Raw genomic sequence first — 25,752 nt, forward strand, 5'->3', positions numbered from 1 at the left:
TATGTGGAGAGGAGGTGCTGCTGCCACACTAAGAGGGACGTTCTTCCTGAGGTTTGCTGAGTTAATATTGGAATAGACCAATTCACACTCGCACCTAGAGTTAAGCGCTATCAGCAAGCTCTAGCTCTCGATGCAAATGATGCAATAAAAGCGAGCCGACAATCTCTCTGCAAGTGTGATCGCGCACACAGCAGGTGCGTCACGATCTAATAACCTACTGATAATAAGAGAAGCATTGTGATCAATGTCATTGTCAGGATGTCAAGTTGGTTTATTAACTGCAGGTGCTGCATGTCATTTTATAAAGCCGGCACTATCTCTCGCAAACAATGAACTGAACAAACGGCGCCTCTCCGGGGATTGTGACACACACAGGACTGTCTGCTGGGGGACTTAGATAGAGAGGATTCAGCTGGGCGCAGTGTTCTCAAAATAACTATTGTTATAAATTTAAAGGACTAGATTCAGGCCCTGGAAACTCCACCTGAACATTATGTCACAGACATACAACAGTTCAGTTTCCTGTCGCTGTTCTTCTGTGAGTTCTCCACTGGCGAGTGTCCGACAGCCCCAGAGTACTACAAACCATCTCTCCCTGTTCAGTAAGCACTGTCAACCAGTTTACTGCAGATTGCCATTGTCTACAACACTAAGCTTGTTTTTGAATTCCTCAACCCTCCAGAAAAATCGCCTCCAGAACAATAAAAAAAAAAAAATCTAATGATTCCAGTTACTTCATGAAGTAAGAAGCCTATTTCTAGAAGATTCAGTAAACAGACGATTGAGATTGTTTGTCATTCCTCATAAAGGACACTGTAGGAGTCAGTTGTGCGCTGCATTATCTCTCTGATGTTGTTTTTCAGTGTGCCTCATTGCTCTGGGTCACTGCATGATACTGTAATTTTTCCAGCCATTCAGCTGTATCGAAAGCAATATCAATGTCAGAACGGTGCCAGTTACTGTACGTCCCTGCATTTGTAATCACCAATAAGACACCTGGAACATGCCACACATTTCAGGAGAAGCTCTAAGCTGCGGAGGCCTTGCTGCTTGTTAGCCACGCAGTTGTAAATAAAGCTTGTTCAAACACGAGCCTCTGTCCAAATTTCAATATAAGTTCCAAGTAATAATGGCTCTGATGGGTTGCGTTCTTTTTATTAGAGTTCCCCCCATGGGTTCAACACATATATGTTGCATCAAACCTACATAAGTGTGGAAACTAGCTTACGTCAATCTTAATTTAGCAAATAGCATTTTTCATTTTTTAGTCTGAGAAGCATAATTCTAAGGCATAACGGTAAATAGAATCCATCGAGCCGGAAGATTATTGGCCAATATTGGGGCGTGTTAAAGACACAGCAGAACAAGCACAGGGTGGAACTGGAAAGAGGAGGGAAGCTGGGAGGTAAGTAGCCCCATCATCACATGCACCAACTGCAGGAAAATGTTTCGTGTCGCATGCTGTTCGGGTACGACTGCTCGTCTGTTTCCACAGGATGGATGCCGCTCGAGTCTCCAGATCCCGCTCCCCCGTATCTGTTAATCTCTTTCCTCCTTCCGATCCGAGGCGCTCTAGGGGGAAAGAGGCATTTTGGCAGAAAGCTCCTACTGCGAGTTAATAAAAAGGAGCAGTTTGCCCGTCTCCGCTCCCTCGGCGAGGAACAGTCCCGCAGTGCTGGTCCGCGATGTGCCTGGGGCTTCCTTCCTCTTCATCATTTTTTTAGTAATTTCAGCAAGCGTCCTGCTTTTCCTTTCAAAAAGGAGAGAGAGCTTTTGGAACGCAACCTCATTACTAGTAACGTAAACGTAGTCTGCTACATAATGTACGACTCTGCTGATGAACCTGTGTGGTAACTTTCAGGACTTCCCCGCCTCTTCCGGCCATATTCCAAGCCATATGCTGTTTGTTGATGTCAAGGTCGTCCAATATTAAAAACATCAGACCCGTGATTCACACTTTGAATAGACGCAAAGCTAGAAAACAATCTTGATCCTTTTTCAGCAGAACTGTATTTGTATTCTCTTTGACGCAAACAAATAGATACATCATTGCGAGTGCTGTCTAGGAGTCCACACCTCTCTCCCACCTTAAATGAATTTCAGGAGACTTAAATATTCCAAGTGACCAGGCAATTTCAAGGCAACAACAGGGCTTAGAAGATGACACAAGGAAGGAATTCTGACCACCCTCACCTTAAAGAATAAATTCATGACAAAAGCTTAATAAATGCAAACAGCTACTGAGATGCACTATTTCAAAGACAAGGGAATGGATTCATTCCTTGACCCCTGTAGCTGTTAACTGGCTTCCTTTGTCATTTTCAGAATGAGCCATTTTTATCATTCTGCTTATTGTTACCATTGCATGTTTTTTTGACAAAAGAAATAACCTACAATTTGTTCGGCAGGACATTGCCGCAGTCTGCTGTGTCCTCCATTGTGGAAGATGGACACACAACCTGTATAGTAGGGTTCGTGGGCATGGGACAAATTCCGACACAGATTAAGAGGAATTTCCCGTATATTTCTTGAATGTTCCTCTTTCATTCGGCAGAAGAATAGGACACGCAATCAATACTAAAAACACAGCAGGGGTCAAAATTTCTAATCCTGGAATGAACATCGAGGGCATTGTTTTGATTCGATTTAGCCGTTTCTCACGTTATGTCAGACTCACAGAAGCACGGCCAGATTGTCTCCGTATAGGCTGACCTCAGGGTGTGCTAACGTTGTAAACATATGTACACGAATGCCAGTGGGGGGGGGGGGGAGGGGGGGACAGCAGATTTAAACACTAGTGCCAAATCAGGCTGTTTTTTTAAGCTACAGCATACGTATAATGATGATTTATATGATTTCATCACACGGAACAGACTCAGTAATGGAAGCTACATCAGGGCAATCAGCTTTAAGGAGAACACAGTGAAAACCGTGACAATAAAGGTAGCAAGCAAATCTATGCATGTGCATTAAACCTGTCTGGTGATTATAATAAACATAACGGAACGACTAAAGGCCCTGGTGGTGCGGCGGATGCATCAATCACGGTTGGCTTTGCAGCTCTAGCGATGCGAGACGCACAGGAGGCGCGTTCCGGTCTGATGCGCTGTCCTTCGGCCGTGCTCTTGTTAAAGGGAATCGGGCGTGTGTCACCGCAGACCTGGGGAGGCTGCAGCTCTCAGGGCCCGGAGCATTTGGTCAACAATGCGTTGATAGCGCATTCAGGCCTCGGGTGTTGCTGTACTGTGGGTTTGGGGGGGGGTCCGGCATGGGCAAGAACGTTGTTTTAGGCAGCATTTTGATTGTCTTTCAGGTTTATTTTGTATTTGCTTTCAGCATAATTGGGAGTCATTTACAGCATTGAAGAGCAGCTCCCCATAAATACTACATATGTTCGCCACCTGTATCCTTTCATTTTATGCGCTCAGATGCAGCCACAGGCCTGAACATGCTTTGAACGTCCCTGAGCAAACCGTCTCCTTCCACTTGCAGCTGGTGAGCGAACAACAAGAGAGTCGGCCACTCCTGAGTCCGTCCATCGACGACTTCCTCACCGAGACCAAGTGCGATGCAGCCGCCCGCCCAGTGACCTCCAACACCGCGGGTATCTCTCCTCCCCCCCGGTCCATACCTCCCGTTGCTCGACTCTCCCTCCTGCCCTCACAGCTTGATGTGGGCCATCACTCCACATCGTTTTAGCAGTAATGTGGCATTTTGAGGCCAGGCTGACCTGTTATGTTGCGATGCTTGACAGGAGATTGTTATTTTTTTATGCTGGTCTGGAGCGATCACACCCTTGAAGAGTCGATTATGTGCTAAAGGCTTTTGCATTGCTTAGTTCTTTTCATATTCCCAGGGGAAAAAAAACTCTTTAGGCGTTTCTCAACATGTGTGTCTGAACGTACCTGTGTGCGATTGTACCTGTTTTACGTACCAGGTTGCCAACAACCAGCTGCAAACCAAAGCACAGAGGACAGAAAAATTCCAAATGTCGTCCTTTACCATCTGCAAATATCAAGCATGCATCGGTTGCATCCTCGCCAAATAAGGGCAATCCCATGATTCACTGCATCACAAGTTTGTTAGCAAAAATGCTCTTGCCAAGAACACAAGTGCGATCAACCGTTGACATTTTTTAAACTCACTGCATGGACAGTAAGCTGCACATATGCATTGATTTTGATTTATTTTGATAAAACTCTCAGTTTGCAAAGGTGCAGCTAGACAATTACAGTGGGCTGCCAGTGTCTATTTGGCAAATTAATTAATTAGTTATATACTAACAAACTGTTTACCTATCAAAGAAGGTGAAGTTAACTGTTTAATTGTCAAATGCTGCAAGCTTATAACTAAGAGGCCATGAGCTTCAGTGAATCAGCAGAGAAGAGTCTGGAAAGACTGAGCTGAAGGTGTATGTCAGTAAACCGCGTGCCTCTCCCACCTGGAAGCGAGAATTCCTGATTTGTGTGACATCCCACTGAGAACTTCCTCAGATTAATCGTGTGGAGAGGGCAGAGGTATCCAGACTTTCCAGAGGAATAATTACTTAATGGTTAAGCGAGCCGGCCACCCTCCCATTATGTATTTACTGCTGGGGGGGTGTCACGGTCAAACAGGCATGTGAAGGACAAGCGCCAGGTTAGTGAATGTGCTGGTGATTTTTATTTGAACTATAATTCAAATAGAACATCAGTGGCTCAGTGCTCTTTCTTCCAGAAGTTTCTGCTAGGGATCATTAAAGTATATCATTCCATACGATTAAGTAACGTTCCAGCGGATTAAAGCTTGTGTTTGGACGTCTTTTGGCTTGGGGCCTGTTGAGGAGAGAGCACCTGACCTTCTGAGGTGGAACGATTGCTGGTCGTAATGCAGATGGAGGTTAGATGGACGTGAGCAGCTGAAGCAAATCCAAAAAGGTGGAGAACTCTTTATGCCCTCAGGCTAAGTTTAATCAGAAGTGTGGGTGAGGTCTGAAAAACTTTCCAGCCAGAACTCGGCAAGTTATAACAAGCTGAGTTGTAAGTCGGGAGAAAATCTCTTTGGGCAAACTCAGAGAAAGTGTCTGGTTGGACTATCGCACACAAAATAGATGGTGAATGGTGCTGTATGAAAATGAGCACATTTCACAGGTCTCTGTCTAACAGTGTGTTTCCCAGTGGGAATCAATTAGCTGGTTTAAAAAAGAAAAAACAGACAAAAGTCTCGGCGTAGAAATATAAACTCTCCTCAAAACCAATTCTCCAGTTTAGACACAGGGATTAAACAAAATGATAGAATTTCACAATGACGCTGCCTGAGGTATTGTGTCCCAGTTGACTATTTTGAAAGATCATATGAGGTTAAGACTAGAAAAGGGGGTAGAGACCACCGGGGTTTGGCTGAGGAGAGAGCGACAGGTGAAGCCAACCGTTTAATTAAAAACCTCTGCATTAGCATGTTTTCCAGCGTCATCGTTATGAAGCTTTATACAATGGAGCCTGCTTAATTTAGGCTAACAAGGCTAAAATATTCCTATCACCATTATGCCATGAAAACGTTTTCTTCTCTTTGATGCAATTTGAACACTTAATCCCCTTTGGTCAGATCAGTGGAACTATGAAAATTAGGCTCCTGTGCTTTTCTGTGGTCCTCTACCGCATGTTGCTGTTCTAACTGGTTGTGCCCAGCCTAACTACCAACAGATGGCCGCTCTAAGTGATCGATCAATGGCATAGAACCAGATAAACAAATGCATACATTCAAAATCATGCCCCACTTTTCCTGGTGAACTTTTCTTTGGTGCAGAACGTGCAATATAGGCTCGTGTATGCTTGTGGTGTAGTGGGCTGCACTATAACTTCATACCTCCAAGGTTGGTGGTTTGAATCTCATCTCTGCTGTGTGTGTTGGGTTCTACATGTTCCCCCTGTGTTACCCGGGCTTCTTCTGAGTTCTCCGTTTTCCTCCTGCAGTCCAAAGACACACAGTTTTATTGGTATCTCTGAATCCCCCTGATGCATGAATGGATGTGTGTGTGAACGTGGGAACCTGCAGTGGACTAGCCTGGGCAAACCCTGATCTTGTGCCCCGTGGTACATGAGATAAACTCCAAGCTCTGTTAATACCCTGACAAGAGGTGAGAAGACGAAGGGATAGATGGATGGAGGGACGGATGGATGGATGTATCTGTTGTAGGAATTTTCCGCTAGACAACGATGATTTGACATTTAACTTACACCTGACGGTACGGTGGACAGACGCCAGGAAAAACGACAAGACAGAGAGCTTGAGGCTGCATTGAGAGATAGTAAAATGTTATATCCTTCAAATGATTCTTTTTTTTGTTCTGGTAAAGTTCATCCCATTCTTTAGAAAGCCAAACCTTTGAGGCTGTCATGACAATAGGACAGAATTATAGGAGATAGAACTTAATTAACAAGGTTCTGAGCACAGAACACCATCTCAGGCAGAAGGGTACACCCTTCCGGTCAGGTTCTGTGCCAGGCGGTCCTTTCTTCTCGAGGCTCCAGGTGCTCAGTGCTGGCAGGAGCTTGGGTGCCAACTATGAGGCACACAGCAGCTGAGCAGGACTCAAGCACCGGGGACAAATGAGTCAGGCGAAAGACGAAGGTCTTAGGATGAGTAAGATCAGGTGCTGGGCAAACAAGATCCGTGATGCAAAACAAGTCGGCATGAGGACTAAGAAAACAAATCTAAATCACAGACAGACACAAGATCAGAGACCAAGAAGTCAGAAAGAGATAGACTCCTTCCCAGAAAACTAGACTGAGGACAAACCACCAAGATAGAGCAAGTCTTCGTTGACCATATCGGGATATGAGGTATTGGGTGATTATAGAAGAGGATTACTTGGAGGTGGAAGTAGTTACTGGGAATGATCATGTCTGAAACTCTGAATCAGGCTACTGGTGAATTAGATTCTGAACCGGATGCAATAAACTCACCAATATATCTATGATTAAATAGTCAAGCAGTTAATATGTCTTTTAGGATCTAAACGTTTTATCTTATGATTACATCAATAGTAAATAATTTAAATGCAAATTAACAACTGATTTATGGTTTGAACAGATATTGACTAGTATTGCCTGCAAACAAATTACGTTTTCAGCAGACCTACTGATACAGATGCTCGTAGAGTATAGCTTTTATTTCTAACAGAAATAAATTGACCAGCTTGCTATGACAAGTTCAGATTTAAAGACAGGGAATCCTATTCTAATCACACAGGGAACATCTGCGGGAACTTCTGAGGTACCAGTACGATTCTCCTTGTCTAGTCCTCTCCACAGCCTTGGACCTGCTGGACCTCGGGGAGCCCACTGAGAGTCGAAAGAGCAAGGACAAAAAAAGCCCATTGTTGTCACGTGGGGAGAGCCGGCGGAGCACCACCAGCAGGAAGAAGCCGGATGAGACGGAACTGATCCAGGTGGACATGGAGCAGACGACTCCGAGCTACTGGAATCCAGAGCGAATGTCCTTGGACTCAGGTATGGAGCTGCAGAGACACAGTTACAAGTAAATACAGGTCTGGAAAACTTTCCTGCCAAAACTTGGCAAGTTTGTACGTCAGGAAAAAAATCTCTTTGGTTAAACTCAGAGAAAGTGTCTGGTTGAATGATCACACACAAAATAGATGGTAAATCATATTGTATAAAAATGAGAGTGTTTCATAGGTCTCTGTTTGACAGCTACAAGCTGTGTGAATGCTACTATATTACACAGAGAAAGTTTCGTGCAATTGAAACAGAACCTTTAACAGATTTGTAAATTCCATATACAGTACTGTGCAAAAGTCTTTAGCAGTGAACAAAAATGATGTTTAAATAATATTTATGTTGGTGTAAAACTATGATATTATGTCTGTCAAAGTGTGTTAGAATAACCATGTCGAAGCTTCTCCTGAAATCAACCCAGCATTTGCAGCAACCATCCAAGACAACCATGTGCTTTTTGGCTCGACACCTCGTACGGCGAAATCAATACCTCACCCACTTTTCAGACTAATTAAATTAATCAATTAAGTGAGCTGGTTGTGATATGTAACAAATTCATGGAATGACTGAGGTGCCCTTGGGGAGAGGTTTGGGAACTGAAACAGTCTTTCTTGCCATCTAACAAGAAATCAGTAACTTTTTTGGAGAACAGAGGAAATTCTTGTTAGTTTCTATTGTGTTACTCTTAATATCCTATGTTCTAATGTTAAATTGTGATTTCTGGGCAAATGTACACTTACTGCCCAGATAAATAGCTTTAAACATTTCCTTTCACTGCCTAAGTCTTTTGCATAGTACTGTAGATTCATTTATGTTTCTAACGTTTATCTGACTCTGTTACCTTCAGTTAAAAGATTCTTGCAGCATCCAAAGATATTGCGGGATATTGTTAAATTATTTGCAGGAGGGGCTACTGATTTTCTGCATTGCCATGTTTATAGGACATTGCTGACTGGGCATACCTTGAAGACACTGAATATATATATTTTTTATAATTAAAAAAAGGCTGACATTGAAAAGTAATGCACCTAATTCACTAATGAGCCCAAATAATTTGTCAGCCAATTTTAATGGAAGCAATACAGTCAGTTTTGTGTTTACAGTTCCGCAAACATGACCTTTGTGTCCATTTTATTTTCATGTGCTGACTGTATTCCTTGCTTGTTGAAGGCTTGTTTTCTGAAGGTCAGAGTCTTGTCTAGAGACCCATGTGAGCTCCCAGCAGGGGGCCCAGCGCTCATTGCCAGTTTCCTCCCCCCAGACAAATGGGATGATGTGAGCCTGCACCCCGAACGGGAGAGGAGCAGCAAGCGGAAGCTGGAGAGGAGGTGTTCCTCACGCCACTCATCCAGCGAGTTCCTCTGGTAAGATACCGTCCTGGTGCTGTTGGACGGACAGTAGGTGGTCATAGGAAGATTATGTCTGTCTATGGGAAGTCTGCAGATCTGGCTGAATACCTGTATTCACCTCGCATTCACATCAACACACCTACTTGCAAAGGTGGAAAGTTCAGGTTCCGAAGGTACAAATCCAGACCAAGATTTTGTTTCAACCAAGCAGCTGAGTATGAAGAGTCACATTCAAAGAGTACTCAACTGGTTGGTTAAAAGAAAATACTCTGGATTTATACTCTGAACCTGAACTTTTCACTTCTGGCCATTATAATACAAAACCAAATTACATCACTACCTAAAATGTTCCTGCTGTTTTGAAATCCCATTGTATTTTTTAAATAGTCCATTCGGCTGGGCAAACTGGTAATTGTGGAATCTAAAACAGAATATATATTTTTTTTAAATCATTTCACTTATGTTCTTTTTGATTTTGCATTTTTATGTCTGATAAGCAGGTATTCTTTGGCCGGTTTGACTGAAATGAACCTCATCAGTATAAGAATCCTTTTTCAAATTCTGTAGTTAAATGTATTTCAGCTTAAGCTAGCAGTGGTGGCTTTAGCGGTCTTCAGTAAGATGTAAATTGTCTGCTGACGGTGAAGGACATTCCTTCTGTTGCATTGATTTAACTTCCTCACCCCACAAGTGTCAATTGAAACTCCAATATTAACTGTGAAGAGTGACATGTGGGCCAACAATTGGGAGAGGAAGTGTCTCGTGCAACATGGTCGAGGCTGTGGCGATGAGATCATTGCCGTCATAGCTGGTAATTCCTGCTGCATGACCACCTGAAGGGCACAACTGTTTAAATGGCTTGTTTTATAATACTTGAGGATTTACTTACACTGTGAACTCTCTCCATTCTCAGGACCACAGAATACAAAACACCTCCTGAGTCCAACACAAAATACTCTCTGGATGTAAATACCAGTGTGGAGCTGGAAGGAGTATCTCAGGTACTTGGATTTTACTGTATCAGGGCCAAGATACCAAGGCAGGGAATGTACTTTTATACTGCCCTCAGCAGATCTTCTGGAACATGAACGTTCATCAGGCAAGATGTTTCCGAATTTGGTAACAGACTACTGAGCTGTGATTTTAAACTAGTTACATGACTCATTTCCAGCTAAGCAGCAATGTTCTCAGAACTTCAGTCAATGTTATGTGAAGATCTTCTCAAAGATGGCAGAGAACATTCTTACTGTAACATTAATGGATTGTTATTTTCGTATTTTACATTTTAACAAAGGTTCTGTCTATCTCAACATAACATTACCAAGTGAACGTCCTTCTAATGCAATTAATCTTCAAATTATTGTTTTATAATAAAATATTGTTTTATCCCACTAATACATCTACTGCTCCAACAAAGACTAATAATGTAAAAGCAAACGAAGGGTATGGCAGTAGATAACGCTGTTTCTTTATGCCACAAAGGTCATGGGTGCATTTGCAATGTACAAATCGGGGAATCCAACATCAGGAAAACTGGACACTTTGAACATTTCCATGTCTTAACATTCAGTAAACAGTCACAGAATGAAAAATGGTAGCCTGGGAGCAACTGCAGGCACGCTCCCCCACAGTCAGTCTCATATGAAAGACTGTAACGTTTTGTTGCATCACTGTAGTGTTTTGAAACATGAAGTAACCAAAAGAATTAAAATAGAACAGTCTTTTCTGTAGCTTCAGGTGTGTGTTCCGGGTAAGGTTGGCCGTATATCTCAGCTGCTTTTAGAGATGTCATTGCTCTGTAGAAGAGCAATGACATGTCTGCTGCAGGTGATGTTACAGGTATGTTCCTGCACGATGAGGTATAGATCAAAGGCCGGCAGCTCACACGTTTTTATACTTGGAAAAGAAAACAACTTTTTATGGCATCCAGGTGTTGCTGGTTCTATACCAGGTGCACGGAACCATTCAGGAGGGAGAGAGGAGAGCAAAGCAGGCCCTATTTTTTGCAAACGGCAGCAAGTTTCTCAAGGCATGCCAGGGGAAATTCCCAGAGGTCCCTCTGCAACTGGCACAGCGGGGAGGGTCATTCGCTTGTGTCAGGTAGTCTTCTTTGGAGGGGGGCCATGGTGATTGGTTCCCGCCTGCCCTTCTCGGACGAGTTGTGTGTGAATTATTCAACAGGCATGTGGTTCCATTTCCTGCACCGCGTGTGCCGGCCCCGAGGGATGCGCTGTCGTCTTTAATCGTTTATCTTAATCAGCGATGGGTCTGCAAATACGACATGAGAGTCCTTCTCTAAAATAAACAACCTCCACCTTACGCATGATGGACTGACGAGTCTGTCCCCTTAACTTTCTCTCTTCGGCAATGCAGCTCTTGTGGGATTCTTTGCAGCTCGAGTCTTCTTTTTAAGAAGCAGAGTAAAATTTGGGACACAGTTTAATGGACTTTGGTTTTATGCAAACAGGGCCAGTGGGTCACCCTGGACCATGGTGACACATGCACCAAACTTTGGAGATTGTAGCGAGAAGAGTAAGCCTCAGGCAAAGCAGACAGTGACAGACTGGCGGGGACCGGTCCTCGTCCCAGAAGCCCCCGGGGCATTTTGCTGCATAGCTCCTGTCCTCAGCATCCAGCATCCAAAGGTTAACTACCGTACAAGACCAAGTTTGACCAGTTTGCTTTGACATCTAATAGTATGAGTAACGTCATGGAAACACAGATGGTGACATGACATACAGTGTTGATAATGTCACTATTTGGTGTCACTTGTAATGGTGAGACCGGCGTCTAAAAACAGAAAACAAACAGGTCTAGGTCTAGCTTTGGACAGGACATGGACAGGAATGGACACATGCAGACCAAGAACTCCAACCAGCAACTCCACCGCAACACCAGAGTAGCGAGCTATGACTGCTTAGTAACGTGCTATAACGGTACAGATGGAAGCAAGGAATGAGTTGGAGTTTGTATAAATGTACTCTTTTCTTTTATAATATTCATACTATTTGCAGCAAACTTCTGCATGGCGACTTTCCCATTTGTGGTTTCGATTCATCGTGGAGTCGGCATAAGAAATTAAATGGGAATTTTTTGGGGGTTTTTCAAAAGCCGCAGGCGGCACACAAACACAAAAAGGACGCACAGAAAGTTCAGTAGCTCAAAAATGCTTAAAATATATGTGCAGTGCTCAGAGTAAGCCGAGCGTCTTGATGGCGCTTCCTCACGCTCAGTGATCTTATCCCGTATTTCCTGTATCTTTACATGCCCTAAATTGTGCTAAAATCTGAAATGCGTTGCTTTGCTCACCAAAGAGGCTAAAATTTCACACAGTTTGCGGGGGGCCAGACCCCCACAACAACCCCCGCAGTGTGGAGGGGTCGACTGTATTTGCAACTCTGCTGCTACCATCATTGCCTAAATTCTAAATATTCCAACACTGTTTGCATTGCGTGTTTTTTTTTTTTTGCACTTGTCCTCTCTACATTTTATGTGTAAACAACTCCGGAACAAATTAAGAGACCACAGCACGATTGTTTTTCACTCATTTCCCAATTTAAGGGTCCATGTCTGTTTTGCAAACTGCAGCCTGGTTCTTCTCTGTTTCTCATTAATGAAGGACTCCTTCCTTGCTTTGTGGGACTTCAGTCCTGCTTCTAGCAGCCTGATACAAACTGTCCTAGCAGTGCACTTCACACCTGCACTTAATGTTCCCCATTCCTTTTGAAGGTCACTTGATGTCATCCTTCGATTCATGAGAAGCTGTCGGATAAGTTAACAGACGTCTCTGGCATTAGAAAGTCGCTTCCGCCCTCTACCTGGCTGGTTTCTGCTCGTTCCCAGTGTCTCCTGCTTCACCTTATTTTTGTGTACTGCTGTCTTAGAAATTTTGAACCTGGAAACATCCTGCTGCTCAGTGTAGCCTTCTGCCAGCAGAACCAGGATTAAACCAGGATTTAAAGATGCAGGTTTGTTTAAAAATAGAGCAGGGGGTGAATGCTAGCTATGTAACTGCGAGCTGTAATTTTTTCTGCTGCTGAATGTGGCACCGTTCGTTATCACATGACAGCGTTTTCTGTGTTATTGTACATGGTTGGCCAGACAATAAAGGCCCCGTTGTCTTTACTTGATTTGACCCCTCAACTGTATCTGTCTCCCTTTGCCTGGGCCGAAAGCGTCGCTTCAGCAAAGACCAAAGAAGGGGCGGAGCCTTCCTGTCCAGAAACCACTCCCTGGAGGAGGAGTTTGAGAAGGCCAAGGCAGCAGTGGAGGTGAGAGAGAATGGGTCTCCACCATTCTCCAGCAGTCAGACAGCTATTCACATTCGACCATATTCCTCTTCCTGTTCATATGATGCTTTACGGTCCGTTTTCAGGCAGGTTACCCGTAACGACATTTTCTGTGCCGAGGGGTCATTTAATTTGAAAGCTCCGACATTTTTTTTCCACCATCTTTGCATACCATTATTTAAGGTTCGTAGTCATTTTCTTGCCAGGATTTAGTCTCATAAAGATATTACCATCTGTTTTTTTAGTTTTTTTTTGCGGAATTATGCACATAAATAGCCCAAAAGACGGTAATTATGGGACAAGCCGGCAGCCGGAGGACAAGGCTCTGTCCAGTAAGGGGGTACGCTCATGAAACCATCAGCCGAAAGTTATTTAAAGCTGTTTCCACAATGTTCCCACTTATTGCAACAGAGAAGTGTCGGCGTCAGCCATTCTCATGTGGATATATCTGCTCTGGTTTCTGCAGTTGCACTCGGTGACCTGATTCGACCCGCTTTTATACACCACAAGGCTGCCGGGCTGTTAAGGAGTGAGACGTGCATCGGAATTCTCAGGCTACGTGACTGTGCACGGTGTCTGCGATCAGTCCAGGGCCACAAAGCTTCAGGGTCTCTTAGCTGTCGGTGATACGTCCGGTTCTGCCAGCAAGCTGTCTGGCTTGGGTGGTGTTTCCCAACCCAGCCCTCAGGGACCCCCAGACAGTCCACACATTTTCAAAAAAGTGAACTGTCTGGAGGATCCCCAAGGACCGGGATAGGAAACACTGACCACCCTCCACAACATGCAGGAGGTTCTCACCAGGCCTGACGTACAGGAGGACAGGACCTCATCCCCTACCTCTGACCCTAACAGGCTCGCAGTCTACTGCAGACCGTCGGCAGAGGGTTTGCATGGCACCACTACGTGGTCTTCTGCATTTTTGTATATTGCATTCAGACTTTCTTTTCTTTTCTCTGAGAAGATAATTGTGTGTTGATTATAGGTTGTGTCAGAGTCTGGCCGCCAAACTACAAACATTTCTGATTACATAAGGAAGGTTTCTAAGCAGGGTTTGAGTAGCTCATTTCCCCCACAACTATCTTGCACTTCTTTCTGCCCAATCATTGGAAACTAACGTTAAGTGGGACCTAAGTTGACTCTTTAATTACTCCGTGCTTATTATCATTATCCATCTCATTTGTATGTCACTTTGGACGAAAGCTTCAGCCAAAAAGAGATACATGTGAATGAACAACTAATATTTTGAACTGGGTCCAGTCACATTTTCCAGTAAAAGCATTATGTGGGAATGTGCACTGTGAGTTGTGGTAGGATGCTGTGGACCAGGAATCTATGGAAAGCACATGACTGGTGTTGGGAGGGAAGAATGTCAAAGTAGGAGCAAAGCAATGGATGGATCTTTGTTTAAAAATTAGATACTAAGGGGAAAAAAAAGTTGGATTCTTTCACACTTGAGAAATGTAATGGCAGAACTCACCATTTAAAAATACTGGAATTTTTTTTTTAATCAGTAACAAACAGCAGTATTTATGATAAGCTACCTTGTACATCGAAAATCAACTGCAGAATTTATAAATATAAATATTGACATACAGGTGAGGCATGTGTTTAAAAATAGCCACACTGCTCGGGCTTGGATCGTGTTTCGGGCCAAAGCTGTCAGGCTTATCAGATGCAGCCTGAATTCTCGACTCCGGTCCAAACCACCAGGAGCCTCCTGAATGTCACATGCGCGCTGCTCCCGGCCCGGTTTGAACATGAATGCTCCCATAAGGCGGGAGACATGAGCGATGCACGCGGACGAGACGGTCGATCGATCAAAAATCTTAATCAGGACTCGAGTGCTGGCTCCTGTGAGATACCTGCTTCTGGATTCATCTCCCGGCCTCCTCGCTCTTTTAAGTGCCGTACATTTGAACTGATTCATTCATGAATAAGACTCTATATATCTTTTGCATGCTGAGGGCGGTAGGTGAATGCTAGCTATGTAATTGCGTGCTGTAAGCATTAATAATGGCAAACAGCCGCGGGTCAGCAAAGCTGGTATTTAATATAAGCTCGCGAAAGGCAGGGGAACAGACCAGAACGGCTTTCCAGAAGCAGCTAATTGAATACTGCGCTTGCGTGTGATTTGCACGAGTGCTGATAAGAGCTCCGCCCCTGGATAACGACGGCAGTGGAGTCCCGATTTCCGAAAGCGTGTCTGCGGGGCGGATCTGTCGCCAGGGCAACCATCCGCCATGCCGGTGAGCGTATTTGGCGATAAATAAAAAACTGACGGGAAGCTGCCGGTCTCCGCTGGGGAGGCGGGAAGTTGGTCGACTTCCGAGCTGGGGAGGCTCACCGAGAGTCGCCGGTCCAGAATCAAGATTCGAGATTTATATTGGTCACAGGCATGAATGCGGTGGGGCACTAGCAGTGACATGAAACTGCCGCTACTCCAGACTGCACAATAAATAAATAAGGCAGAAGGATCACCAAATTAAATAGTGTAAGCTTATATGTGGACTGTCTGTGGGTCCCTGAGGACCAGATTGCAAAACACTGTTCTAGAGGATGATCTGTCAAATGGGCTGCTATCGTTTCACGACCATTTGGAAAGTAGAACCCAACGGATTTCTTTCCCAAGTCGATGGGAAAAACCCTTAAGTTGTTACAACTTAGGAATCGCATTATTTCTTCAACCCAGACTTAGCTAAGTCGTTGATCTACTCCCGACAATAACTTGCGATTTGCTACCACTGGTAGGGAGCTGGGAGGGAGCAAAAACATGGACGGTTTGCAGGGACCTGAGGACCCTGCAAAGAGTAGTGTAGAGTAGAGTAGAGTAGAGTAGTGTTGGGAAACACTACTCTAAACAGGACGAGTTTTGGTAACAGGAAGAGCTGATGCAGCCTATTTGGCTGCACTGACATTTCATGTAGCTACTGTCATATTTACAGGGTACTACTCATATTTTACTACTCATATTTTTCTATATTATTTTGTTGATTCTGCTTGCATGGTGGAATGAGAGTCAGACGCTCAAAAGAACATTCGCATTTAAAGATAAAATAACATCGCAAGTCATTCTTGCGTCCATTGTTTGACGTAACTCTTTGTTGTGCTATTGTCTCGTGCTTGGCAGCTTGCTTTTGTGATTTTAATTAGCTTGTATGCTTGTTGCCAAAGGAATCTGTAGCCTAAAAACAAATAAATGCCTAATATGCATAAATGCATAAAACAAATTATGAATCTGAAAACAAATTATAGGCATATTATCTCTTTGTGAAGCTGTTAGTATGAATATTAAGATTTGCATCTTAGAATAATAAATGATACGTTGTGTTCTTTCATGTTTGTTGTTAAGTTATTGTCGTGGGCATTAAATTGTTTAACTTTAAATAATTTGGAAAAGCTAACAGCTACATATTGAAACCCGTGGGCCTCAGAAACGTGAAGACCAACCAAATATTGTTTAAATACGGGCAAACACAAAACTCGATCTAATAAGCATACCAAGCCTACTAGCCATTATTTATAATCTCACCAAATGACTGGAAAAATGGTACCTTCGGGACAGAAAAGCAGAACAGACGGCTACAGCTCAGATTGCCTTTTTAAGCGGATGCAGAGAATGCCCTCTACAATCTTGTCATGATGCTAGGAACTTGAGGGGGAAATGCACACTCCACTCCCGCTTTTGTGACAGGCAGTGCGATCACATTTTTAGCCCGTTTGTTCAAGTCTGAGTTAGATACAGACATGGGAGACTAGTACTTAAAAACACTTTCACCGCATTTTAGATTGGCTTCTTTTGAATAAGCGTCCAAGAGATGGAAAAGACATGGTCTAGATGTGAGGAAGTATCACTGTGGTCGACTTTCTCTCTCTTGCAATCACCATCTGCTCAATCTCATCATCATCTTTGGATGACAAGGGGAGAGTTTGCTCTGCCGAGGTCGCAGTATTGGGAGGTTTTGAATAGCCCCCCCCGTGTGCAGGACAGGTGAATTCTCACCTTTTCAGTTCAGTGCTCTGTACGTGGGATCAATAGCTGAAGCAGCTACGAAAGTATCTGCAAGTTTGTTCTTTCGCATCTTTTGAGGTACTGGACATATTGTTCTGTGAAATAGCAGCCGATTTTGCCGGTGACCCGCACACATTGAATGGTTAGCTTTGTGAACTGGAGACATTTTGTGGCATTTTTGCAGGTGTTGCCGCACAGGTTATACTAGGTCAGAAATGTCCTCTGATTCTGACGCACACGCTCTTTCATGTTTGGGGACACATCCTCATTTAAGGTCCAGAGCTCATGCAGCCATTGAAGAATGTCACATGCAGAACGCCAGTACCTCGCACAATCTGTTCTTTTTAGAACAGCGATTCTGTTCTGTGTGCATCATTTGCAACGTGCCTTCTATAATTGTGGTAGGTGATTTTTGCTGTTTTTAATGCATTTTTGATTTGCTAATCGTCAAAGTATGAACTGAACATCACACATTGTGCTACAGTACATGTATCCATGCCATCAGGATCTGCAGTTAATTCCAGTGTTTCCAGATGCTTCCCAGTCTCGTCGACCACATTTGCCGACCCTCTGTGCAGACACAAGGTGCCCTCTGTTGCTGCTGTGTGTATTGCTTCCAAGGACAGATTGTTCTCTGCATGTTGCAGGATCAATTTTAAGCATAAGATGCCATCCGCTTAGTTTGTTCTTCAGCTGTTGACTCCCGTCCCAGAGCAAGACTTGGCGCCACATTGCGAATACTGGATGAATTGACTGCAAAACCAATTTCCATTGCTTTTAGTATTTGATAATTCGATAATTTTCCTGAAACCACAGTCTTCTATTAAAAGAAATGATCTACCATTAAGAGTTATTAGCTCCGCGCAGGTATTAGTTAAAACTCAAGGGGTTAATGACATTCGGATGTCTTTGGGGGGTTTTCGTTTTACTATGACCCCCCATCGAAATTCATCAGGCCGTCCTCTGGTGTTCTGTAGCACTTACTGGGTACACTGTTCTGTGTTATCACTGCAAGTGCCGCTGCAGATTGCCGGCGTTGCCCCTAGAAGTCGCTTCACCACGGCCCATTTTTAAAACAAATATTAGTTGCTGGTTCATGTTCACAATGGATTTTCCAGATGCCATCCCTCTTAAACCAACATACTCCAAATAAATGGCAATATTCTGGTTTTTATGCAAATGGTTAATGCACATAAAATGCTGCATTCCATGAAAGAATGCGACACATTTCAGGGTTTAGAGGCGAGACAAAAAGAATCTGAAGTAGAGTATTCTAAGTTACATGGAAACAAAAACAATGTAACTGATCAGCGATTCAAATTAACATTCCATTACGGAACAATCAAAAAAAAAATTTCAATTTAAAACAGTTTGTTTTGGCGTTTCGTTTTTGTTCCTCATGTCGGTTTGGAGACCTGCTTCTGACTAGATGTAACCAAATGCCACCTGGAAATGTAGCACCTTTGTAAATGGGGCACAAACTGCACGGTCTGAGATTCAGTCCGTCTGCAAGGCGACTGCCCTACTAACACGGCCTTGCTTTTGTTCCGCCTCATCGAATTCCGCAGCGATAGCAAAAGGATTCAATACAATGCAGTGTTCCAACATTATCAAATTATTGCTTAAAAAGTATTATAAAACGGATTTAATGGCTACATCCCATTTTGTCAGATGTCGGAGGCAAAAGTTTGTGTTCTGCTGTGAAATAAATCACACAACACTTACGATTTGTATTGCGTAACGTGAGATGTAAGCAAATTGACCTTTTCAGCTTAATTCGGATTCTGTCGCCAGGCCTACAAATAGGAGAATGTCGATGTTTGACAGAAGTGCATTTTCTTGGTTCTCTTAAATTCCAGGGTTGTAACAATAAATGAATTGTACTGTTTCAGTGTCGGAATAATAACTTGCATCGATGTTAAGTCCGCGTGTCAGTAGAGGCATATCGATGTCTGACCAAGCAAACTTTTGTAATATATTACAAAGACTTTGATAATGCATTGGGGATTTCTTCACTTGGATTAAAAAAACAACATAATTACATTGTATTTTATCATATTGAAGTATTAAATTTTTTCTACTAGCTATATTGCGAGTTGCTTGATGTTCCCTGCCATATTTTAGCATGATATATTTTTCTTTCTGGTTCTGTTGTTTTGTGTTGATACGACAAAGCAGCTTCAAACACGATCGTGCCACTGGGGGGCTTCATTACGGGGGCCATAGAGAGAATAAAGCACTTCTACTGGAGGACTGGGAGAATAACGTTTGGTAGTGGGTCAGTATAGTAGTCACACAATAAACATGTGACAAACAATACCCTATCTCCAGTTACACAAGGAGATCCTGAAGGTCGTGCTATTAATGGCCAGGATTTAGGAAGCATTGTATTGGGATGATGACTCCCTGCTACTAGAACTAAGGCATCATGGGAATATGACTTGATAAATGATAACATGGAAGGAAGTTGTCAAGGAAAGGTGTTTATTGTTACATGTTTTAAAGCTTTTATTTTGTTCAGCATTTATTGCTGCATTAAATAACTGAAGTATATCACAGATAGTCACTTCAGGCACTGTTTTTTTTTTTTTTTTGGTCCAGTGGAGGAGGATATGGGGAATTTGTCTTCCGATGGCTGTCACTGCATAATTAATAATGCAACAGCTTGTATGTTTCACCTAAATTAAATGAGGTGTCTTGGTGCAGAATTAAAGCAGCTATTTGCCGAGGTCTAGCTGATGCACCATGCAGTACGAATGGAAGCACGGTAAACTGCAAAAAGCTGAATGTGGTGCAGTTTAACTGGTGCTGCTCAATGAATGAATGAATGAAGGAAGGAAGGAAGCGTGCTACTGTATTCCTCAACATCCTCCGTGAAAAAATGAATCCTGGTTTGCCCTCTGCTCAGTTGTGCCCCCCCCTCTCCTTTTTTCAGATGCACATTTCAGACTAATGGAATCATAGGTCAGCCTATTGGATTTCAGCAGATTACAGTGTAGAGATTTATTTAGTAGTGAATGTATTGCTTTTAGTCGTGGGTTGAACATCAAGGTGAACAATTATGGTTGCACTTAGGAGAAAACTAATTTAACGGAATTGCTTCAGTAAATATCCTTTTGTATAAATAGATAAATGAATGTTTCATGTGTGCATGCGTGTGTTTTAATAGGGTGCCAGAGTAGGCAGTGATGTAAACCACAGCACTGGATCTGTAGTCTTGCATAGTCTGCATGCTTGTCTGTTGTGTCAGTTGCCTGCAAATATTCCATCTCACAATCGAAGGATGGACATTTTTCACATGAATTGCTTGTAAATTTCCAATTCGTGCCGTTGTACAAGTGCCCTGTGGTAGATTTGTGACCCTGTGCTTCTTGGAATACACCTGGGTCCTCACTGCCCTAACCGGAAAATCTATTGCTGAAGGTAGATAAATTGACGATTCCATTAGTACTTTTTTGTGGCTGCGTTTACCCTCACAGTACATGGCTGTTATAGATAATTTGACCATCTATAATGCTGGTTTCTCTTCCTCGTGATGGTGCCTTATTTAGGGTAATGAAACGCGAACAGGCTATGCACAACAGCAGGCATGTGATTGTACCAAACACTCTGTGCTACATTATTGCATCTTATTGCATGACTGCTTCCTGAGTAGCACATTCCCTCCTGCACCTGAGCCGGAGTGCCCTAAATCTATAAAATTTTAAAATTTATTAGGTTCTGCTAAGCGCACGGTTTAATTTTGAGGAACTTAAGCTGTTTACAGTCACAGTGCAAATGTAAATAAGCTTACAGTGGTTTTTACAGCTGGCTATTTCTGCTGAGGTCATTTGCATTATTTTCACATATGACAATTAGTCAAAAATGTTACTGTGAGGTTTTCACTTTGTGTTGAAATGAAATTATTGAGGAATTTAGCGTACCTGTTACATCGGACTGACATAAATTTATCCCAGACGGTTTCCTGCAAAAGGCAGAGGTCAAACGAGCAGCTCTTTGTTTTAGCGCTGCCAGTTGCATTAAGTAAGATCGGCATACAGTGAGGATTTAATTGGCTCTGTGTAATCTGAATAATCCCATGATGCCGGCTCTGTACCATCGCTCTAATGAGCGAGTTGTGTGGTCTCACTGAGCTGCGTCACCTCATTAAAACGCTTGTTTTGTGCATTACCAAGCCCATTAAAAATCTCTTTCCCTGAGACTGCTCATTCGTACAGTTCCCACATTGTGCGTCCAGTGCTGGCTGAAGGAGCATCTGTTAAGTTTGTTCCGCAGACGCTATTATCCATAGCAACATACAGTTTTTTTGAGATAACATGATCAGCTGGACCCTGGAGGAACTGGCAGCTAAAGGCCTTGCTGAAGGGCCTAGTGGTGAAACCACTCTACTGACCCTAAGAATCAAACCAACAACCTTCTGATCACAGGCGCAGCATCAAAATCCAATTCAACCACCGTCCCCTGAACCAAACACCATCCCCAAATTTTGGAAAGTTTGTGTTCACTTTTCTGCCTATAAAGTGCTTTCCATGATTGGAACCTCCCCCATCCTAAATAGCCCTGTTGGAAAACCTACGCGCACAGCTGTGACAGATTTAGGGGTATGGCTGACAGAGACAGACCCACCCCGGGAGTCGGCCCCCACCCGCTCAGTCATCTGCATCCTTCAGTCCAGCTGGATACATGGTGTCTTCCAACGTGAGCAGCAGCCAGGGTATCCTAGCCGAAGCTCTTGCCTGTAGCCCACCCCAGCAGAGCACCTGGCTCCGGGAACTGTTCCGCATCATCCATATTGCGTTACGTAAGCCAATCACAGATGGGGTGTCAGGCCTGATTGAAAGTGGTAGTCAGAGAAGTCAGTAGACGCGGCCTGCAGGAACGCTGGTGCTGAGACAGAGGCCACGAAATTAGCTTGATAGGAAATGTCACGCCACCCTCTGCAAGACAGCAGAAGACTAATTGCTCAGTGTAAAGTACTCCTGTTCTTCATCTTAAAGTCAGTGGACAGGCATGGTGAGGTACGCCTGCTTAATAACAGGGATGGTTTACCAGAGGCTTCTGTAGATTTCAGCTTGTGTTCACTATGGCCTAGTGGACCGCTGAACCCGCTGCTGATGTCACTGGTCCCAAAAGCAGAGTTCTGCCTCAAGGAGGGGGGTGGGGGGGGTTGGGTGTTGGTGATTTCACGCGGCTGTGACTTTAGGAATTCTCATAAGCACCACCGGCAAGCTGAGTCTCGGACGCTGGCCACAAGGAGCTTTAGTCAGTTCAAAGTTGCAACCCAACTTAAAGAAATAAATTAGGAAAGGAATCGGATCTTTCGCTTGATTCCTGTCACATTGGCTTCCAGAACAATTACTGGGAGAATCTTAAGCTTCACAGGTTTACTAGGCGTGTTGTGACATTCAACTCCAGTGCAGTCCAGATTTCAGCCAGCCTTTCCGCTAAGACCCTGCACATGTACGTGTATGCTAAACCTTTGCGGGCCTTTTTTAGGTGGTTTATTTTGGAGTCTGTATCTTCGTCTGCTTATTTTTTTGTTTGACTGATAGATTAAAAGTGCTTTGCTCTTAGTCATGCACAAATACTTCATGTTTGTTTGATGTTTGAAGGCCTGCGCACCAAAAGCTTAGCAGAATGGAAAGATTCTAGTAAAAAAAATAAAAACAAAGCCCTGACATACTGACGATTTATCACCTGCTGGCTTGTCTGGCCGCCGCCGTAGACGCCTCACGTCTCCATTGCTGATGTGACGTAGATGGACAGTCGCTTGTGAGAGCCAAGTGAAAAGCAGCGATATCAGTGTAGCCCACTTCCTGCTATTAGCCTGTTTTACACTTGGCTGGGTAGCTAATCTCTCCTGGACAGAGGGTTAAGCTGAACACAATGGAACTCCATTAATTCTATCACTACAATGAAGCATTCATTTTTTTTTTTTTTTGGGGGGGGTTCCCCGTCTTGGCTCACTAAACCAGATCTGAAATTTTTGCCCATGCATGCCAACACGGACGCGCTAATCCCTGCGTCTCCTGGCACTTCTGACATCTTCTGTGTCAATGCCTGCGAGGACCAGCGGTAATCCATGGCGACACAGCGGGAGAGGTCAGGGGTCACTTATGCCTCTGACAAGGACGCGCCTTCGGGGGCACGGTCATGGGGCACTGGCCCTGAGAGCGCAGCGAGGCGCCTGGTTAATGGTGCGGCTCGCTGGCGGCGCCAGCGGGCATGGAGGATGCGAGGCAGATCACCATGGGTACCCATGCACGAGTGTTAAATAAGCTCAGCAGGAATAGTTTGTGTTTAAAGAGCAATAGCAGACAGTTGAACGTTAAGCTAGATCTTCTGAATCTACTGGCAATATAATGGCCTGAAAATATAAGTCCGGCCACACGTCCTGTGATAAAGAGGCACTGCTCATGATTATGATTCAGTATGCTAAAATTGTACCGCAATTCACTATGCTAAGATGCTAGCTGATCACAGAGCACATGCTTACCTGATTCACGCAGGTGTCCTTTCTCTTCTTCAGCGTCATGATTGGCTACTCATTGCTCCTCCCCCGGCGTTCTTGTCCACTCCCCTAGTCCGACACAGAATTCTGGGACAAGATGCAGGTGGAGTGGGAGGAGCTGGTGCGGAGGAACTGGCTGGAAGAGGCTGAGAACGAAGGCACCATTCATCCTACCGTCTCGCTACATGAAAAGGTGCTTTTCTTCACACGCCGCCCAACGTGACGTCGCTCTGTTGCATATATTCATGTCCAGGGAACGCAGACACTCAAAGGGAGTGAGGCAGTAGATGCCCTAGGCAAAAAGCGGCTTCGAAAAGAGAATTTTTACAGGAGTTTTATCTGCATCTCCAAAGACAATGGCGAACATCGCCGAACATCCTGTTCCGACCATACATCTAATAATACCTCAATGGTTTAATAGATACAGGAATAAGCTGCTCTTACACTTGCTTCAAATCAAAAGTCCAAATGTTTCGTTGTTTCATCTGAGTGATTAGAGGGAGTTTGGAGCTGGCTGCTCTCTTGTTGCCTGTATCCCTGTCAGGGGTATTACTTCCAAACGGACAACCCGTACCGGGAGTGGCCCAACCCCTTCGAGGAGGGGCTGAGGAAGGCCAGGGAGGGGGACCTGCCCAACGCCGTGCTGCTGCTGGAGGCTGCCATACTCCAGGACCCGCAGGACTCAGAGGTGAGGGACAGAGAGCGTGAGACGGACCCTCGGCTGCTCCGAGGGCTGCCACCAAGGGTTACCTCAGCATGGACTTCAACACGACACCCTGGCTGTTTCTCAGATGGCTTTCTAGTGAGCATAGCCAGAGAGGGTCTGGCGGGGAAAATTATACGGAAAAGGAGTTTTAAGTGACCACAAGGCATTCCGATGTTCTTATTTTTAATTAAGGTTTCTTAATTATTGGGTTGCCCTGTCCTGTCCTGGGTTATTCCCAGCCGCGTGCCCATAGCTTCTGGGGTAGACCCCCCTAACCCTGCATAGACCAATCGGGGATATGTAGACGCCCTTTGCTCTCATGCCATTTTCGCCCCTCCCTCGCCTCTCTTCCCTCCTCCTTCCTCCCACCCTCGGACGCATACTCCCTTCTCATTGGTTCACTGGTTACTTAACGTAAACTATACATTTCAATTATACATACATTTCAATTATATTCTTACCATAATAATACCATAAAAACAATATTATAAATAACATTAAACACAGAACAATACATGAACACGTTTTTTTTTTTTTTTTTTTTAGTATTTACAGAATTGGTCAACTTACTATCACTACATACATTACTAGCAATATACATCTAACCCTTTTAAGCCCCCTTTACTAGGTTTATGAACTTATATTATTACCTATAACCATTGCCACACTTCTTCCACGGGTTACATCTAGAACATGGATGGATGGATGGATGGATGGATGGATGGATGGATGGATGGATGGATGGATGGATGGATGGATGGATGGATGGATGGATGACATTATTGTGCTTTTTTTGTTTATCAGCATTTGACTTGTGCATTTATATCAGCTGTTTCCACACCAAAGAATACCACAATTTTGTCATTTTGTTGATGCTTTTACCCAAGTGACTAAGTTTTTCCCAACGCAGTCCTCACTGACCCACAGAGGGTCCATTTGATCCATTGGCGTGAGCAAAAACGTGAATTTAGACTCCTCTACTGTATACAGCGATTGCTAGAAATTTGCACCCAGCGCCTCGCACAAGGTTACTACAGTATTGACAGCCCTTGGAGTTTAAGCCAGTACATTTTGGGTTATAAGTCCACGTCCTTAAGTGCTACACTGTCTCACTGCTCGTGTGATATAGGTCACCCTTAGATGACACATCCGATCTATTTAAAACGTGGATTTGTTTACTGGGGGAGAAAGAGAGAGAACACCAGCCGAGATTTTCCAAAAATACGCCTGTGCTTTCCTTTAGCGCAGATGCTTCCTCTCCCACTGCGGTTGATTTGATTCTGCACTCCTGTTGTGGACTGGCACGTCTCCACGCTTCTGCCTTGGGGACGTCCCGCGAGCATCTAATCCTGCCTCACCAGACTCCTTTACAGTTTAACTAGCAGCGCTTTC

At 44.0% G+C, this 25,752-nt stretch overlaps 1 protein-coding gene across 3 annotated transcripts in view; it reads left to right on the top strand.

The window, feature by feature from the left end:
* The window catches only part of LOC111858797 (PEX5-related protein-like), a 72,200-nt gene that overhangs the window by 37,420 nt on the left and 9,028 nt on the right, over window positions 1-25,752 (top strand). For all 3 annotated transcript variants that reach the window (XM_023840884.2, XM_023840886.2, XM_023840885.2), the window contains 7 exons: window positions 3,493-3,604; window positions 7,281-7,490; window positions 8,758-8,860; window positions 9,759-9,846; window positions 13,021-13,116; window positions 23,728-23,847; window positions 24,199-24,342. In XM_023840884.2, the coding sequence (XP_023696652.1) occupies window positions 3,493-3,604; window positions 7,281-7,490; window positions 8,758-8,860; window positions 9,759-9,846; window positions 13,021-13,116; window positions 23,728-23,847; window positions 24,199-24,342 (873 nt within the window). The remainder of the gene's footprint in view (window positions 1-3,492; window positions 3,605-7,280; window positions 7,491-8,757; window positions 8,861-9,758; window positions 9,847-13,020; window positions 13,117-23,727; window positions 23,848-24,198; window positions 24,343-25,752) is intronic.

The sequence above is a fragment of the Paramormyrops kingsleyae genome, chromosome 21 (assembly GCF_048594095.1).
Source record: "Paramormyrops kingsleyae isolate MSU_618 chromosome 21, PKINGS_0.4, whole genome shotgun sequence".
Classification (NCBI taxonomy): Eukaryota; Metazoa; Chordata; class Actinopteri; order Osteoglossiformes; family Mormyridae; genus Paramormyrops; species Paramormyrops kingsleyae.